Consider the following 18593-nt stretch of genomic DNA (forward strand, 5'->3'; position numbering starts at 1 on the left):
CTTGTAACGAAAATATCGCTATCGAATTATTTTAAAAACACCAAGAGCTTACATTTATACATAATAAAGATAATACTCAACTTTCCAGAGGCAGAAGAGGCTGGAGAAAGCATCATAATGTTGAAATAATCCAAGATTTACGAGTAAACACACGGAAAACACCGAGTTGTTGAGCTACGCAAAAAGGAATACAGATGGCGCCGTCGGCGGCGCTATGTACGCACTCGAAGCGAGATTGGAGAGGTGCCTTGTTAGCGGCTCTCCTTTCATTCTCGTTTTTCATTTTCTTGCCACTTCACCCCTCGAAGTGTTAATTCTGTTCGGGGTGTAGATTGCTATGTGGCGTGTCAAGAATACGTCCTCTGATATTATGCGATATCCCTGGTTAAATTTATTTAGGGATATTCGTTCCAGGAGTTAGAATTCTGGATACCTTAAGGTAAATTCTCTGGGAATATCACCGTGGTCAAATATACCCAAGGAAGCTACCCTATAGGAACTTCCATCAGGACGACATGGCTATCTCACCCAAAAATAGAATTTTCGCTTTGCTCAAAATCCGTTTTACTGCCTCTCTCCAGAAAGAAGGTTCAAAGGGAAGGGGAGAATGTAACATTCAGGCTTCCATTCAACCACAAGTACCAACCCCGGCAAGGTCCAGCCGGCACATCGCCGGCAGGCTAGCCTCCGGCAGCACTAGTACAGTCGGCGTACTGCCGGCAGAGTCAGCACCTATCTGTGCCAGTCTGGCCGGCCTACCGACGGCCAGGCTAATACTCTGCCAACAGGACTTGTGGCCAGCAGTCCAAGGGAGGACTGGAGAACCTTGGTGACAAGGGACTCCCCACCCACAGCCATCATGGCTGCCAGCAGCCGTCAACCGCTAGCAGCCATCATGGCTGCCGACAGATGACATGGCTACAAGCAGCTTGCATAGCCGCCAGCAGCCGTCATAGCCGCCGACAGTTAGTATAACACATGGTCTCCGGCAGCCAACATGGCCGCCGGCAGTTGTCATGGCTTCTGGCAGCTGGCATAGCCGCAGGCACCCGGACAACAGCTGCAGAGAAGAAGTCTGGCTGGCCCCCGTAACCCACCGGCAACGGTGATGTTGTGGGCGACGGCTCAGAGAAAGACAATGGCTCGGCCATCGTAAAAGAAAAGAAGGGGAGGGAAAATGGTCCTGTATGAGGTGTGGAAGGAGCCGACAAGGTTGCCGGTCCTACACACACTTAAGAAACTCTGTTTCAGTATCGGCGCCATCCTAGGCGGCAGGAGAATCTTCTATTTTCCATCCTAAGGTCTGCCAATACAGTTAAGGGGACGGCAGCAATGCCGCCTCCTCTCAACAAGGGAGAAACAGAGTTCCAGTGCCGGCGCCATCCTAGGCCTTAGAAGAATACTACTCTTCAGCCTAGGGTCTGCGAGCACAGGACTATTCTACTAGGCCACAGGGAGAAGGTGGCGGCATCATACAACCACTTCAAGTGCAGCCTAGGGAGGGCTAGCCTCCTATGTCGGCAGCCTAGCCGGCAGGGGAATGACTATTCCTCCTGCCGGCCGACTGTCGGCACAATTCTAAATATTCTGAGGTTCTGACCGAATCCCAAAACCTGCCATCTGCGGTTAAGGGACGAGACAGAAAACCCTAGGTTAGTCATGCCTGAATGAAAACTCGAGGCACGACCCACTAGGGTTGTAGCCTAAGACTACACTCAGAGGGAAGAGAGATTACCCTTAAATCTCTACAAGAGACGAGAATCGGTTATATAATAATTCTAGGAGATCTCAATCCCCAATGAATTAATAAACCAATAACCCTTGGGTAACCGGGGAAATGTCGAAAGTATACTATATTGCCTAAGTTAGGTTACCTAGGCAAGACGAGATAAGTATCAATTGCCTAAATAGCTTTCATAATCATAAACGCTATTTTAACCGGGAATGTCGTTCTACTAACTAAATAACACATGCCTAATGAACGACAGCGCCCATGGCGCCTCCGGTAACAGGCCTAGCTCCTAATCACAAAAAAAATTACTCTAATTTTACTGTGAAACAGGAGCTGAATTACACACATTGTAAAGAATCAATACTCAACTTTCCAGAGGCGAAAGATGCTGGAGATTGCATAATAATCCTTGAAAAACGATAAAAAAATGTCAGATCAACAGGGAACACCACCGTGCAAAATCGCTACAGAATTTGGAATGTCCGCCATCTTGGATATGGTGCTGTTGTGATACTCAATAGTAGGAATAGGAACTAAGCGTAACCTTGATACGGCTCCCCTTCTAATTCTGCCACTTTCCCCCTCGAAGCGTAAACGCTATTCGGGGTGCAGATTGCTACGTGGCGTGTCAAGAATACATCCCCTGATATTATGCGAAATTTAAGGATATTCGCGCCAGGAGTTAGAATTCTGGAGACGTAAAGGTAAATTCTCTGGGAATATCACTGTAGTCAAATATCCCTTAGGAAGCTACTCTTAGGAACCTTCCATCAGGACGACATGGCTTGAGCCCAAAAATATAACTGCCAGGTAAGTATTCATAAAACTTTGTTTTATCATAAAAACTCCATTTTTTATTTCACAAAATGGTATAATATAAATGGAATTATTTTATTCTTTTAGTCTACCTTGTTTTGAGTATTATTCTCCTGTCTGGTCTTCAGCTGCTGATTGTCATATTAATTTCTAGGACAAAAAATTGCTGTCTATCAAGTTTCTTAAACCTGATCTGGATATTAATTTTTAGACCGCCATCCATTTCAGTTTTTAAATATTTAACTTAGCCGGTGAATATATAGCTGCAACTCTGTTGCTCGACAGACAACTCTACGGAAAAACTCGCCAGCGATCGCTACACAGGTTGCGGGTGTGCCCAACAGCGCCATCTGTCGACCAGATACCCAGCTCTTATGTAAACAAAGACTCAATTTTCTCTCTGTCGACGTGTCGACAAGACGTACTTTACTCGCTGTTGCTAAACAGGAGTTTTTCACATTTAATTGGTGAAGTACTATATTCTAGTTTTGAGCTTTCGCTGTGAACTCTTTTTTGTATCGGATTCTTTGTTGATGACTTAGATCGTTTTTTGGAATTTCCCTTGACCAATTCAAAATGGCTGACCCTTCACAAGTTCCCAAATTTAGGAAATGCAATGCTAGGGACTGTTCTAGGCGTCTTCCGAAGGCTTCTATCGACCCTCACACTGTTTGTTCCAATTGTCGGGGTAAAACCTGTCAATTGGAAGATCGGTGTGAGGAGTGCGTTGGCCTTTCGGAATTCGATTTTATCGAATTTCAAAAGTACACACGTAGGCTAGAGAGAGATAGAGTTAGGAGAAGTTCTTCTCGATCTATTGATGTATCCTCTCCTCATGCCCCACAACCTATTCCTTCCCCTGTAGTGGTTGTTCCTAACCCCCCTCCTGCCACTCAGGAACCATCGATGGCTGACATGATGCGTGCCATCCAGGCTCTGGGTGAGAGAGTTGAGTCCCTTGCAAGTGACCGCAATCAGCTCATGGCGGATGTTAAGGAGCTTAAGTGCCAAAGTGCAGTGGGAAGTGCTAAAGTGCCAAGTGATAGTGTTGTGGACAGTGTTGCGCTTGAGGGTTCGTCTGTTCGTGCCTGTCGTCCTCCTAGTCCGGGACCTCTTGCAAGCTCCCAAGTCCAGGGGAGAAGCAATGTCGTACGACGCATGGGTTCGAGAGGCTTTAATCAGCGAACAGACATTCCCTCCGTGGTATCGGGCGTATCTCCCCAAGATCGCCCCTACCTACCTAAGATGAGAGAGCCCATTTATACCTCGTCGTCTGAAGGTGTTTCTCGCAAGAAACTTTGGACCAAGGTCTCGCGACCGTTAAAACGTAAATCGGTCCCTTCAGGACAAGTCCAACGGCCCGGTTGTAGCCACTGGGTCAGTTCGGACTCGTTGCCGTCATCCGATGACTGCTCACCGCCTAAGAGAGGCAAAGCGGTACCGCTTCAGACACTAACACCGTCTGTCGCCGCACCTGCTCCCGTAGACCCTAAGTGGTCTTTACTGCAAGACATGCAGTCTAAGCTTACGTCTCTGATGCAGGACTTTCATGCGGAGAAGGTTGCTGCCGTACCAGCTAGTGCAGTACCTAGCCTACAACCCTCCAAGCGATCGGTTGTGCATCCTGTGGACGCTGAGGTAACCTTCTCACGCACACCAGTTGAGAGAGTTCCTCCACCCATGCGTTCCAGTGTGGGCTGCCAGCCGCATGTTGACGTTAAGCGACGCACGGAGGTTGGCTTTGACGTTCTGGATGTTCAACAACCATCAGAGTTGCCTTGTTTTGACGCGGTGCGTCAACCTCTGCAACCCAGTGTGGTTTCCACTGCGCAACCCAGTCAGTCTAGACAGTCTCGGGTAGACGCTGTGCGTTCTCGCGCTACCATGGTTGTTGACAGCTCACAGACTGTGCAGCAGTTCCATGACGTTGCGTCCGGCTCAGTCACGCATGCACCAGTGCGACCGGACTCAGCGAACCAGCCGTTACCCACTCCGTTGCCGTTTCCTCATCAGTTGTCGGATGAGGAACTTTCTGATGATGATGTTGCTGCACATCAAGATGAACAACAATCAGAATTGGACGAGCCTAAGTCTACTCAACCCTCTTTGGACTTTAGAAAAGTTTTGGCTATTTTCAAAGAGCTGTTTCCTGACCAGTTTGTTTCTGTGGCTCCTCGTTCTCCGCCTTCAGAGTTTGTTTTAGGCATGCCCTCTACCGCACCTGCCTTTACTAGACTCGTCCTCGCACGCTCGTCCAAGAGAGCTTTGCGGGTGATAGGAGACTGGTTACAGTCCAAGAAGAGTTTAGGGAAGACAGCATTTGCTTTTCCCCCTGCTAGACTCTCTTCTAGATCGAGCGTCTGGTATGCCACGGGAGAAGTTCTCGGCTTGGGAGTTCCTGCCTCTGCCCAGGGCGACTTCTCAAGTCTTGTAGACTCTCCCCGCCGCCTTGCCATGAGACGCTCAAAGATTTGTTGGTCATCATCGGACCTGGACCACCTTTTGAAAGGAATCTTTAGGGCTTTTGAAGTTTTTAACTTCTTAGACTGGTGCCTAGGAGCCCTAAGCAGGAAGATCTCTTCGACAGATAAAGAGACTTCTTTGCTCATTATGTCCTGCATGGACAAGGCCGTCCGTGATGGGTCTAATGAGCTTGCTGCATCCTTTGTGTCCGGAGTCCTGAAAAAGCGAGAATCTCTCTGCTCTTTCCTTTCTGCTGGAGTTACACCGTGCCAGAGATCTGAGCTTCTCTTTGCTCCTCTTTCCAAGTGCCTATTTCCAGAAGTCCTGATAAAGGAAATAGCCGCTTCGTTAGTGCAGAAGGACACTCACGATCTTGTTGCGTCCTCAGCTCGCAAAGCTCCCCCTTTGCCTACCTTGTCAGCTAGACCAAGGATGGACACTCCAGCGTCTCGCTTTATTCCGCCCTTTCGTGGCAGAGCCTCCAGCAGAGGAGGTGCTCGTGCCGAAGGGAAGCGAGGGAAGAAGAAAGGATCCAAGTCCTTTAAGGGCAGAGTCTGACTGCCCGCAACTTCAGACAGCAGTGGGAGCCAGACTCAAGAACTTCTGGCAGGCCTGGGAGAAGAGAGGCGCAGATGCACAATCTGTGAAGTTGCTCAGAGAGGGGTACAAGATCCCGTTTGTACGAAAACCCCCTCTAGCAACGTCTCCCATCGATCTCTCTCCCAGGTACAGAGAGGAAGAAAAGAGACGAGCCTTGAAACGGGAAGTGTCTCTTTTGCTAGAGAAGGGAGCGGTGGTCAAAGTCTCGGACCTTCAATCTCCGGGATTCTACAACCGCCTCTTCTTGGTTTCAAAGAAGACAGGAGGGTGGAGGCCGGTGCTAGACGTCAGTGCTCTGAATGTCTTTGTCACAAAGACGAAGTTCTCCATGGAGACCACAAAGTCAGTCTTAGCAGCGGTCAGAAGGGAAGACTGGATGGTCTCTTTAGACCTAAGGGACGCCTACTTCCACGTCCCCATCCACCCAGACTCCCAACCTTTTCTGAGATTCGTTTTCGAAAAGGTGGTCTACCAGTTTCGGGCCCTGTGCTTTGGCCTAAGCACAGCTCCTCTCGTGTTTACGAGGCTGATGAGGAATGTTGCCAAATTCCTCCATTTATCGGACATCCGAGCCTCCCTTTATTTGGACGACTGGCTTCTCAGAGCCTCTTCCAGTCGTCGCTGTCTGAAGGATCTAAAGTGGACTCTAGATCTGACCAAGGAATTGGGACTCCTGGTCAATTTGGAAAAGTTGCAACTGGTCCCATCCCAAACTATTGTGTATTTAGGGATGGAGATTCACAGTCTAGCTTTTCGGGCTTTTCCGTCGGCCCCCAGAATAAGTCAAGCCCTGTTATTCATCCAGAACATGCTGAAGAAGGAACACTGCTCAGTCAGGCTGTGGATGAGTCTGGTAGGGACGCTATCATCCCTGGAACAGTTTGTGTCATTACGAAGACTACACCTCCGTCCGCTTCAATACCATCTAGCTTTTCACTGGAAAAAGGACAAGACGCTAGAAGCGGTCTCGATCCCGATTTCCGAAAAGATGAAGTCTTGTCTGACTTGGTGGAAGGACAATATCAACTTAAGAGAGGGTCTTCCCCTGGCTGTTCAGACTCCCAACCACGTTCTCTTCTCGGACGCATCGGACGTGGGCTGGGGCGCGACGTTAGACGGTCGGGAATGCTCAGGACTGTGGAACTCGAGTCAGAGGAACATGCATATCAACTGCAAGGAGCTGTTGGCAGTACATCTGGCCTTGAAAAGCTTCAGGTCTCTCCTTCGAGGCAAAGTGGTGGAAGTGAACTCAGACAACACCACTGCCTTGGCGTACATCTCCAAGCAAGGAGGGACCCACTCACTGACGTTGTACGAGATCGCAAGGGACCTGCTCATCTGGTCAAAAGGTCAAGACATCTCACTAGTGACGAGGTTCATCCAAGGCAACTTGAATGTCATGGCAGATTGTCTCAGTCGGAAAGGGCAAGTAATTCCAACAGAATGGACCCTCCACAAGGATGTATGCAAGAGACTTTGGGCCACTTGGGGCCAACCAACCATAGATCTCTTTGCAACCTCGCTGACCAAGAGGCTTCCAATCTATTGCTCACCAGTCCTGGACCCAGCAGCAATACATATAGATGCCTTTCTCCTAGATTGGTCACATCTAGATCTCTACGCATTCCCACCGTTCAAGATTGTCAACAAGGTACTGCAGAAGTTCGCCTCTCACGAAGGGACAAGGTTGACGCTAGTTGCTCCCCTCTGGCCTGCGAGAGAATGGTTCACCGAGGTACTTCGATGGCTAGTAGACGTTCCCAGAAGTCTTCCTCTAAGGGTGGACCTTCTACGTCAGCCACACGTCAAGAAGGTACACCAAAGCCTCCTCGCTCTTCGTCTGACTGCCTTCAGACTATCGAAAGACTCTCAAGAGCTAGAGGCTTTTCGAAAGAGGCAGCCAGTGCGATTGCTAGAGCAAGGAGAGCATCCACCCTTAGAGTCTACCAATCGAAGTGGGAAGTCTTCCGAGACTGGTGCAAGTCAGTCTCTGTATCCTCAACCAGTACCTCTGTAGCTCAGATAGCTGACTTTCTCTTATACCTGAGAAAAGGACGATCCCTTTCAGCTCCCACTATCAAGGGCTACAGAAGCATGTTGGCATCGGTCTTCCGGCATAGAGGCTTAGATCTTTCCAACAATAAAGATCTTCAAGACCTCCTTAAGTCTTTTGAGACCACTAAGGAGCCTCGTTTGGTTACACCTGGTTGGAATTTAGACGTGGTACTAAGATTCCTCATGTCAGACAGGTTTGAGCTGCTACAATCAGCCTCCCTGAAAGATCTCACTTTAAAGACACTTTTCCTGGTATGCTTAGCCTCAGCTAAAAGAGTCTGTGAGATTCATGCCTTCAGCAAGAACATCGGATTTTCGTCAGAAAAAGCCACATGTTCGCTACAACTTGGTTTTCTAGCCAAAAATGAGCTGCCTTCTCGACCTTGGCCTAAATCGTTCGATATTCCCAGCTTATCGGAGATTGTAGGCAATGAACTAGAAAGAGTCTTATGCCCTGTGAGAGCTCTTAAGTTCTATTTAAAGCGCACTAAACCTTTACGAGGCCAATCTGAAGCTTTATGGTGTTCAGTTAAGAAACCATCTTTGCCTATGACAAAGAATGCTTTATCCTACTTTATCTGACTGTTAATACGAGAAGCTCATTCACATCTGAGTGAGGAAGACCAAGCTTTGCTTAAGGTGAGGACACACGAAGTTAGAGCTGTCGCAACTTCCGTGGCCTTTATGCAAAATAGATCTCTGCGAAGTATAATGGACGCAACCTATTGGAGAAGCAAGTCAGTGTTCGCGTCTTTTTATCTAAAGGATGTCCAGTCTCTTTACGAGGACTGCTACACACTGGGACCATTCGTAGCAGCGAGTGCAGTAGTGGGTGAGGGCTCAACCACTACAATTCCCTAATTCCATACCCTTTTTAATCTTTCTCTTGAAATGTTATTAATGTTGTTTTTTGGGTTGTCCGGAAGGCTAAGAAGCCTTTCGCATCCTGGTTGATTTGGCGGTTGGTCAAAGTCATTTCTTGAGAGCGCCTAGATTAGGGGTTTGATGAGGTCCTGTTGTATGGGTTGCAACCCTTGATACTTCAGCTCCTAGGGGTCGATCAGCATCCTAAGAGGATCGCGAGGCTCCGTAAGGAAGACGTACTTAAAAGGCAGAGTAATTGTTCAAGTCGACTTCCTTACCAGGTACCTATTTATTTTGTTTTTGTTATTTTGATAACTTCTAAAATGAAATAAAAAACTCTTAGCTCATAAAATGTAAACATATATTACTGGTCTCTACCCACCATCCTGGGTGTGAATCAGCTATATATTCACCGGCTAAGTTAAATATTTAAAAATGATATTTTGATTATAAAATAAATTTTTGAATCTACTTACCCGGTGAATATAAATTAAATGACCCTCCCTTCCTCCCCAATAGAGACGCAGTGGGACGAGGAGAAAATTGAGTCTTTGTTTACATAAGAGCTGGGTATCTGGTCGACAGATGGCGCTGTTGGGCACACCCGCAACCTGTGTAGCGATCGCTGGCGAGTTTTTCCGTAGAGTTGTCTGTCGAGCAACAGAGTTGCAGCTATATATTCACCGGGTAAGTATATTCAAAAATTTATTTTATAATCAAAATATCATTTTTTGCGATTGTTGCATAAGATTTTTCATAATTCTGATAATCTTTTGCATTCGGATCTTCCTGACTACCATCCTGCATGTAGTACTAAGGCTCCATACTAAATAGTATTCTAGAAGTTTTACTCCAGCTTTGAGCAATTGAATCATTGGAATTTAAGAAATTCAAACTTGCAGTGAACGTTATTAAGTTGAACAGGTTGACACGAGTCTGTCTTCATAGTTTATGTATGACATATCTATTTCAACGTTGTTACTAATCTCAAGATATCTTATTTTCTTTATTCATTAGTTCTCGTACTGTACAGGATATAATTTATTTATTTCCTCATTTCCTTTCCTCAGTAGACTTTTTTTCTGGTTGAAGTGCTTGGGCTTTTAGCATCCTCCTTTTCCAACTAGGGTTGTAGCTTATCTGATAATGATAATAATTACAATACTCATAATGTTAATTATATACCGTATTCATTTTGATACCTTCCTCAAAGGCACTCAAAATATTCGTGTCTCGAATTATTTTGTCCAGGTTTTTTCTAATTATAGAACCTCATAAGTTTTTCTAGCTGTGACCAGTTGAATTGTTGGAACTTATGAAATTCAAACTTGCAGCAAAGCTTTGAGTTGAACAGGCTGACATGCATCTGTATTATTAGTTCTTCACATGACATCCCTTTTAACATTGTTACTGATATCAAGATATCTTATGATCTTTATTCATTAGTTTTCATACTATACAGTATATAATCTTATTTCCTCATTTCCTTTCCTCGCTGGACTATTTTTCCTGGTTGGATTGCTTGGGCTTATAGCATCCTTTTCCAGCTAGGGTTGTAGCTTAGGTGATGATAATAATAATTATAATAAACTTTTAATGTTAATTACATACTCATTTTGATACCTTCCTCAAAGGCACTAAAATATTCATGCCTCAAATCATTTTGTCCAGCATATTTTTCTATTATAGACCCTTAGATTCTGGATGGTTGTTTGTAAATATATGATGGAATTGGCCCTTACAGTATTATTTTCGGTACTGCTAATGGGGAGATCTTATCAAACACTTGCCTTTTTGTCTTTACCTTTAATTATTGTTCAGTACTCTCAGTTGGGCTGTACTACCCCGTGGTGGGTGCAGTGCCTGATCATTGAAGTGGCATTGGTGCTGACAAATTCAATACTGTATGTAGAGATATCTAAACTTAAAACAGTGTGATGGTTGACGAACTGTAACATTGTAAGTTTCCGACCTGTAGGTGCCCAAATCTCCCAGGTAAAGTTATCTAGATATCTGTTTTGGGATATTCCTGGAAGTCATTTCCCATAAAATTAATTTTTTCTCACAAGTGGTTCCTCGAATTTAATCTGTTGGAATATTGAGTTTCAAAGATATATAGTAAATTCACTTACAGCTTAATTAAGCATTGTAAGTCACTTGGTTGTGTCATGTTTGACCTGTATACAAGCCAAATTGTAGAATATTCAAAGCTGATTTAAATTAGTTTAGGATATAATTTCCAATACATTTCTCAAGTTAAGGATATTGTATAACCAAGTTAAGCAGAAAGTTCCAACATACTAGAACATGGGTTCATTTATAGTATGTTGTTTGGATCACCCATGTATGTTATATTTTGCATGGTTATCATGTGCAGTGCAAGCTTTATGATAGTCGTTTTATTTGATCTGTTAATCACATTTTGTCATTTATCCTCAAACCATTAACCACGTTTTACCATTCTTGGTTTACCGTCCCTTGTTGTAAGTGCTTTCAACTGTTCTTTTAACACCTCTGTCAGTTTTTATTTGCATTATTCTCTACGTGAGCGTTTAGTGTTTCTTGTTATGTTTCTCTTGACCTTCATACTAAAACTTTATTATCAGATCCACTTCATCCTACATGGTCAATCCAAGATGGTGGACACTGATCATATAACCTTAATATTCCTCCACAACCTCATGCTGATATCTTCATTCCATTACAGATTAACACGTCACTATGAGTGTGTTACATGTCAGTGAAAAGAAAATTTTAATTTTTATATATTAGGGATGGGTATAGTACAGTATACTCTTTTACCTGTTTATAATTTGCTTGCTTACTCAGTTTTACTAGTTTGTAACCTCACCACACAGGACTACAGTTTGGGTTGTAGTCAAAATGGGAAATCAATTTCAATAAGTTAGGCATGGTAATCCTCTTTTATCTGGTCTTAATTTGTCGTACACCACCCCGTAAATGACTAAAGTCAAGGTTCAAGAGAAATTCTAAGCTAGCAACTGCATTATTATTAATCATTATATACAAATTCTGTGCCTTCATAAAATAACAAATGATATGTTTTCTTAAACATTACCTATGAACTTGTTTAACATAGCAGCCACAAATTAAAAATGAGGAAGCTTTGCAGACGAGAAAGCTTTATTTATAAGCAAACTGAAGATGTGGAACTGAATAAACTAAAGGCAATGAAACAAACATCACTCACATTATTGTACTTCCATTCAAATCACACACTGGATTTAATGTACAATTTGTGCATAATTATATCATTCACATCAATCTACTCTAACTTCTTCACCATTTATGCCAGTTATATTCATGAAGCTTGGCAAGAATCCTAATCTGTCTGCATAAAGTTCAATTTTCATAGCTACTGGCAAATACTACATTCATAAGTCATTTGAGCTGCCAGCAACATTATACAATATGTATGTTATCTTAACCTGAAAATAAAGATAGTAGGGGCACTTTTAATAATTAAAAAATCTGATAAATATATCTTATTAAAAAGTATGTACATGGAATGTAAAAAACTGCAAGTGCATCTGAAAAAGCTTATGTGCTCATCTTAATCCGAATAATTTAAACACTAAAGAATTGCATAAAATCTTGTATATATATTATATTTATATATAAAAATTTACAAATATTTTGAATTTCTTTTCAAAATCAACTAAAGCTGCATCACAAATCATAATAAAAAGTGAAATTCATTTTTCATATATATCACCACCTTAAAACTAAAAATAAATATCACAAGTTTTGCAAGACACTTCATGATCTCGCTGTTTTATTCTCTTAACCCAAAAGTCTCAAAAATTAATGTCTGACTCTGCTAAGAAGTGCATACAGCACTGAAGACGCCATCATACACTCGACTCGGTTATAACTGGAGGGGTGGTGGCAGTGTTGTTTAATCCAGAAGGATATTCCTTCTGAGGGCAATGGTCCACAATCTCACACGATCGTCCATTTATACTATCTTTTTCATATTTATACTGAATGTCAAATCTTGATTCGGCTCGGTTGTACATGAATTCTGTCTCAAATTTTAAGTCGTCTTCATAGGCAGTATCTCTTTCATATCTGCTTGATTCACCACGGTCATACTTGAAATCCCTGCTACACCATGAATCTCTGTCGTACTTGGGAAGAGAATCCCTTTCGTACTTGGGAACAGAATCGTATCCATTTTCCCTTTCGTGTTTGCTATATTCCCGTTCGCTCCTTGAATTTCTTTCGTACCTGAATTCCTTCTCGTAACTCGTTTCCCGTTCAAATCTTGGCTCTTGGTCATACTTCAATTCCCTTTCGTACCTGGACTCTCTTTCGTATCTATGTTCCCTTTCAAATTTATCCTCTCTTTCATATCTAGAATCTCTCTTATCAGCTTTCATGTCCTTGTTATACTTCATTTCACCTCTTTCATATCTACCATTATGTTTCGAGCTATAACCATTCTGACTACTAGTCTTCACAGGACCTATATAATTATAAGTTGGCGAGGTATAATTTTTTCCATTGGTCACAACAACTTGTTTAACTGAAGCTCCTCCATTTTCCTTCCTTGAAACAACAGATCGTTGACTTCTGAAAGACTCGGCAGATGGGTCCCTTGGTTTAACTGCTGGGCGTTGTGTATAAGGCCGTGGGGAGTTACTGTAGCCATTAGTAACTGTTGTTTTCAACCTAGGGGGTCTTGGGCTGGCAGTAGGGGTATTAATTACCACAAAACTTGGAGTTTTATTGGTGTTTGTGCTTCTAGTAGATAATCTAGTGGAACCAAGGCAATTAGGAGCGTCAAATGATTTTGCCAAAGGAGTGATTCTAATCTCGGGTGTAATTTCACATTCATCCCTGTCATCCAAACAACCATTCTGGTAAATCTGATCAATGCCATTTGTAACAGGGTTACTAGTAACACTAGATGTGCTGCAAGAGCTTATCATACTGGGGGTACGAGATATGCTTCTAACTCGAGAATCTGGCGTTCCACAACTTGAGGACTCGCTAGGATTTCTTGGGCGGAGGGTCAAGGTGATAACACTACGTTTAGGGTGCATTTGAGCATGGGCCTGGTGAGCAGCAAGCACTTCTGGTGTGGCAGGGTGTATTCGTACTTCTGGAGTCTTCTCCTCGTTGACTTTCTCACTTTCCTTTGTCTCTAATAAAGGCACAGGAGGGTCGTCAGGCTTAGCTGTAAGTTCGGTGTCATTGGTCAGTAGCTTCTCTTCTTTGAAAGAACTGGTTGAATTTCCATCAGTCTCATCAAGGGGAATGCCAGACGTAGATTGACATTTTGTTATCAAAACAGTTTTGTTTGAACTCATATCATCATCCAGCTGTTCCTGGCTTTCTTTTGGTAAAGCTTCATCATCACATTCCATACTCGTGTCATTATTCTTTCCTCCATCCTGAGATGATGGTATGACTTCCACTTGTACAGTAGTAATTTTCAAGTTGGACTTGGGCTCGTTTTCATCATCAGGAGAGTCTTCAGCTTCATGTAGTGTGCTTGTTGATTTCCGCTTCATTACTGGCGATTCCTGGTAAAAATAAATTGGTTATTATTTCAACATTGACTTTTTATTTCAACAAATGGATAAAATTTACCACAACCTACATTTAACATAAAATATTGGATTAATTTTAACAACAATGTACACCTGTTAATTTTAAAGTAATATAATCTTGCACCAAAACCTTAATTAGAAATATAAATTAAACATCAATACAAGAACTTTAGTTAACAATATTTCTTCCCTTCAATGTCAGAGAAGCTATGAAAGATAGTTTTCAACAAGGCAAGTAATTCATTGCAAAACTACTATAAGTATCCAATAAAAGATGAAATGTTGCCTCTTTTTCAATTGGGGTTAGAGATAGTTTTTTTTTATTTGAGAAAAAACAGTTGCGTATCAATAGGTAGTTTTCTTAAACACAAACTGAAAACACCTTTTATATAATCAATGGTAATTTCTGCATGCTGTATTTCAAAGTACAGTGTATTATTGTTAATTATGCTGTATCTATAGGTAAAAATATTCAGTTTTATACATATCTACCACTATACATATTATAAGCCAATGTTATTTATGGAAGTTGCAATTTGCCATTAAGTTTGCTCTTGAATGAATTTAACAAAAGCTGTAACTCTGTTGGAATAAGTATGAATATTGGGATTTTTACATAGTTCAATTGAAGAAGGAAGTAATACACTAGTTTTACTTTCCAATTCTAAAGCAATACTATTTGTATCCATACGAATATGAAATTAATTTTACTTGTGCTTAATTTGTTGATAAAGGGAATTAACACCATATCTATCATGTTCATCAAACATTTTTTCTCAATACAACACACTAGCCATAAGTTGCCTTATCTACACCAGTGTGTAATGTTGGCTGGTCTTTTTAAAGTGAATGCACCCAGCTAGACTGGACTGACCTGATGTAGTTGGGCTCTATAGCCCTTCTGTCTTGAGATACTGTTTAGTTAACATCTCACAGTCTCCTATACAACAATTAATTTTTGCATTTACTGACATGATTTCCCTCCTGCATAGTTCCTCCTCCATACTATGATCTTCTGTTGAAGTGTTCATCTGGAAATGCCTAATCCTAGTGTTAGCCTCAAAGAGTTTTCCTCTACAGGATTTGAGTGGTATTTTGTAGCAGATTCTATCCACAATTGATTGATTATCGGTAAAATTATTACTAACAGTAACTTTTGTATTGTCAGTATTGTTTTACATTTGACAATCTCAAATCATTCTTTGTAGTAGATTCTGTCTATAATTGATTAATTCTCGGTAAAAATACTGCTTAACAATAATTTTTATATAGTCAGATATTGGTTTTACATTTTATGATCTAGAAATGTTTCCATTCTTTTTGGGGCTTACTTTAATTAAAAGCTAAGCCAATTAAACTTTACAAATTTGCATTGTTGGCCTAATTTGACATTGACAAGTTTTTCTTTTGCTCTGCAATCTTGATTTTCTATTTAAAAACAAATGTCCTTATCTTAATTTGACTATTAGGAGAGGTTTACTTTTATATCAGTATAGTGTACTGTATTGTATCACTCTCATGTTATATGAGATTGCTAAATCATGTCTGATTTGTTTGCCTTTGGCTATCTTTTGGGATTTTTACCTATGACAAGATGTGTGAAGTTTGGCCAGGCAAGTCATGATGGTTCCTAAACAAATACAAACCAACATCTTTACCTTGGAGAATTGAAAACAGCGAAGCTGAAACACCACAGTTAAAACTTATGAGGAATAAATGACTGGTTAATGGGGTGGCAGCAGCAGGCCTATCCCTCTAACTCGCTGACAAACCACTTAGATTTCAACTGTCAGTGAGAACAAACTTTCTTGCTGGCTGGATATTCTGCAAAGTTAATCTTGTTTTCTTTTCCAGCGTGTTCATGGATAATTGTGTACCGAAAGGCTTACGGCGAATGTTTAGTGCCATCTTCAGTGTAAGAAGTAGTGAGCTACCCTTAAATCTGCACTCTTTGGTGTAGAAGCATCAGTTCCTCCTTTACTTAAACTAGATGTCTCTGTCACTAACTGTCCCAAAGGAAAAAGCAACCCTTTTGGCTGATGTGTACGACAGCAAGCAGGGTAATGGGAAACTTGACCTTCCTCATTCCTGTTTTCCCGAGGCTAAATTAACTAGTTTAGCTATTCGATCTCATAAAATTAAAGCTCTCTTGATGGACCTTGATGCTTATGGAGGTGTAGACCCAAATGGTAATTTTCATTATCTTTTATAAAGACTGCAGATTTCTTGACTCCAATGTTATCTGTTATTTTGCACAAGTTAATAAGATGAGGAGCTTTTAGCACATGTTGGAGAATCGGTAATGTTACTCCACATGTAAATGTGCTTGTGGTAGCTCAAGTCTAACTGATTACCGCCCAATTTCCATAGCTCCCATATTATCTAAAGTTTTTGAATGTCTAAAAAGTTTGTGGAAGACAACCATCTATTCCCTAGTTTGCAATTTAGCTTTCACAAAAACCTTGGAGCATATGATGCCCTTCTTACAATCTCCAATGCTGTACGGAAATCCATTAACCCTTTTACCCCCAGGCTCTTTGGAAATTTCCAACCCTTAACCCCCAGGGGGTTATTTTTTTCCCAGCACATTTTGCAGTATATATTTTTTAAATTGCTCTAACAGCCTTAATTTTTGACATAGAGACGTCAGGTTGGTCTCATTCTCTTGGAAAATGCCTGAATTTTCTCAAAAAATTATCAAAAATATGAAAAAAAAAAATTTCTATAGCATTTTTTTGCAAGGACGTACCGGTACGTCCATGGGGGTAAAGGGATGAGTTTTGTGAAACGTACCAGTACGTCCTTTGGGGGTAAAAGGGTTAATTGTGGTCAGGAAGTTCGTATGATTGGCCTTGATTTTAGTGCTGCCTTTGACTGTGTTAATCATGAGGCCCTTGTTTTCAAACTCAAACAGTTGGGAGTGGGTGAGTCTCTTCTTAGCATGATTATTGAATTTCTAAGTAATAAGTCCAAAAGAGTTGTTGTTGATGGGCAACAGTGAGTACAGTATAGGAATGTGATATCTGGTATTCCACAGGGTAGTGTTCTTGACTCATTACTTTTCATACCATATACATAGGACATGTGGTTTGGCCTAGAAAACAAGCTTGTTGCACATACAGATGATGCTACTCTGCATCAATTTCATCACCCGAATGTAGATCTGGGGTTACTGAATCTCTTAATGCTGAAGAAATTTAGCTAAAATTAGTGCATGGTGCAAATTATGGGACAAGAAGTTGAATCCTTACAAATTTCAAGGTATGATTGTAACTAGGTGTACGACCGTTGCTCCTAAACATCTGGATTTTACCATTTATAATGTTTCTTCAACTCTGTCTGCATGACCATTTAGGTGTAATTCTCAACAGAAAATTTACTTTTGAGAAACACATTAAGTATCTTCTTCAATTACACAAAATATTGGCTTATTGAGAAAGTATCTTTAAATATTTTCAGTGATCAATCTATTCTGAAGAAGTGTTTTCATTCTTTCATTCTACTCTGTTTTGAGTAGTGTTCTCCTGTCTGGTCTTCAGCTGCTGATTCTCATCTTAATTTGTTAGCTGCTGATTCTCATCTTAATTTGTTAGACAGGCACTTACGGTCTGTTAAATCTCTTATTCCTGATATCTCTGACACTGTCGTTCAATTACCATGTTATGCATGTTGCACAAGATTTTTCATAATTCTGATCATTCTATACATTTAGATCTTCCGGTACAGTACCACCCTATTCATAATAATAGGTATGCAGTTGATTCCAATAGTCAGGTCTTCTCCATCATAAGGCTCAATACTAAACTGTATTCAAGAAGTTTTATTCCAGCTGTGACCAAATTGTGGAATGATCTTCGTAATGGGGTAGTTGAATCAGTAGAACTTTGAAAGTTCAAACTTGCAGCAAATTAATTTATGATGAAAAGGGTGATATGAGTACATGGGGAAGCTGCATAGTCTCCAGTCTCCCCTCAGAGGATCCGGAGGGAGAGTTTTCTCCCAGGCTCCCTCCAAGTCTGTCATGAAACTCATAATCACTCCTGCAGCTGCCTCCAGTGTATCCAGAGCAGCCCTGTGGAGTCTTTAGTCAGACCGCGGAGGTTTCAGAGGGCGGTGTTCTCCCAGGCTCCCTGAGGGAAGCTTCCTTCAGTTTCTGCTCTGCCGGTTGGTAGGTCAAGTAAGCGAGTGCCTGACCCTAGTGTTGGAGTGTTGCACTAAAGAGCACACTTGCACCATCCAAACTCTTGGGAGGAGGATTGTAGATGCACCTCTGGTAGGCAGTCTACTTTCTAGTAGACCTTCAGAAGAAGACACGTCAGTGCACTCTTTCAGAAGCTCCTCTATTCCTATGCCTCATCAGAGTTTTGAAGGCAGAGGATTAGTCTCTTCAGGACTCTCTTCTACTAGAATCTTTCTCTGACGAGGCTCACCAGACGAGACACATGCTTCTAGACAAGCCTTTCCTTAGGTGCCTCACAGACACC

General features: G+C 41.8%; 1 protein-coding gene across 2 annotated transcripts in view; it reads right to left on the minus strand.

Moving 5' to 3' along the window:
• Positions 1-11526: 11526 nt before the first annotated feature.
• LOC137653414 (ubiquitin carboxyl-terminal hydrolase 31-like) overlaps positions 11527-18593 on the minus strand; it is a 159989-nt gene continuing 152922 nt past the window's right edge. For both annotated transcript variants that reach the window (XM_068386779.1, XM_068386780.1), the window contains one exon: positions 11527-14082. In XM_068386779.1, the coding sequence (XP_068242880.1) occupies positions 12403-14082 (1680 nt within the window). In that variant the 3' untranslated portion in view covers positions 11527-12402. The remainder of the gene's footprint in view (positions 14083-18593) is intronic.

The sequence above is a fragment of the Palaemon carinicauda genome, chromosome 14 (genome assembly GCF_036898095.1).
Source record: "Palaemon carinicauda isolate YSFRI2023 chromosome 14, ASM3689809v2, whole genome shotgun sequence".
Lineage (NCBI taxonomy): Eukaryota > Metazoa > Arthropoda > Malacostraca > Decapoda > Palaemonidae > Palaemon > Palaemon carinicauda.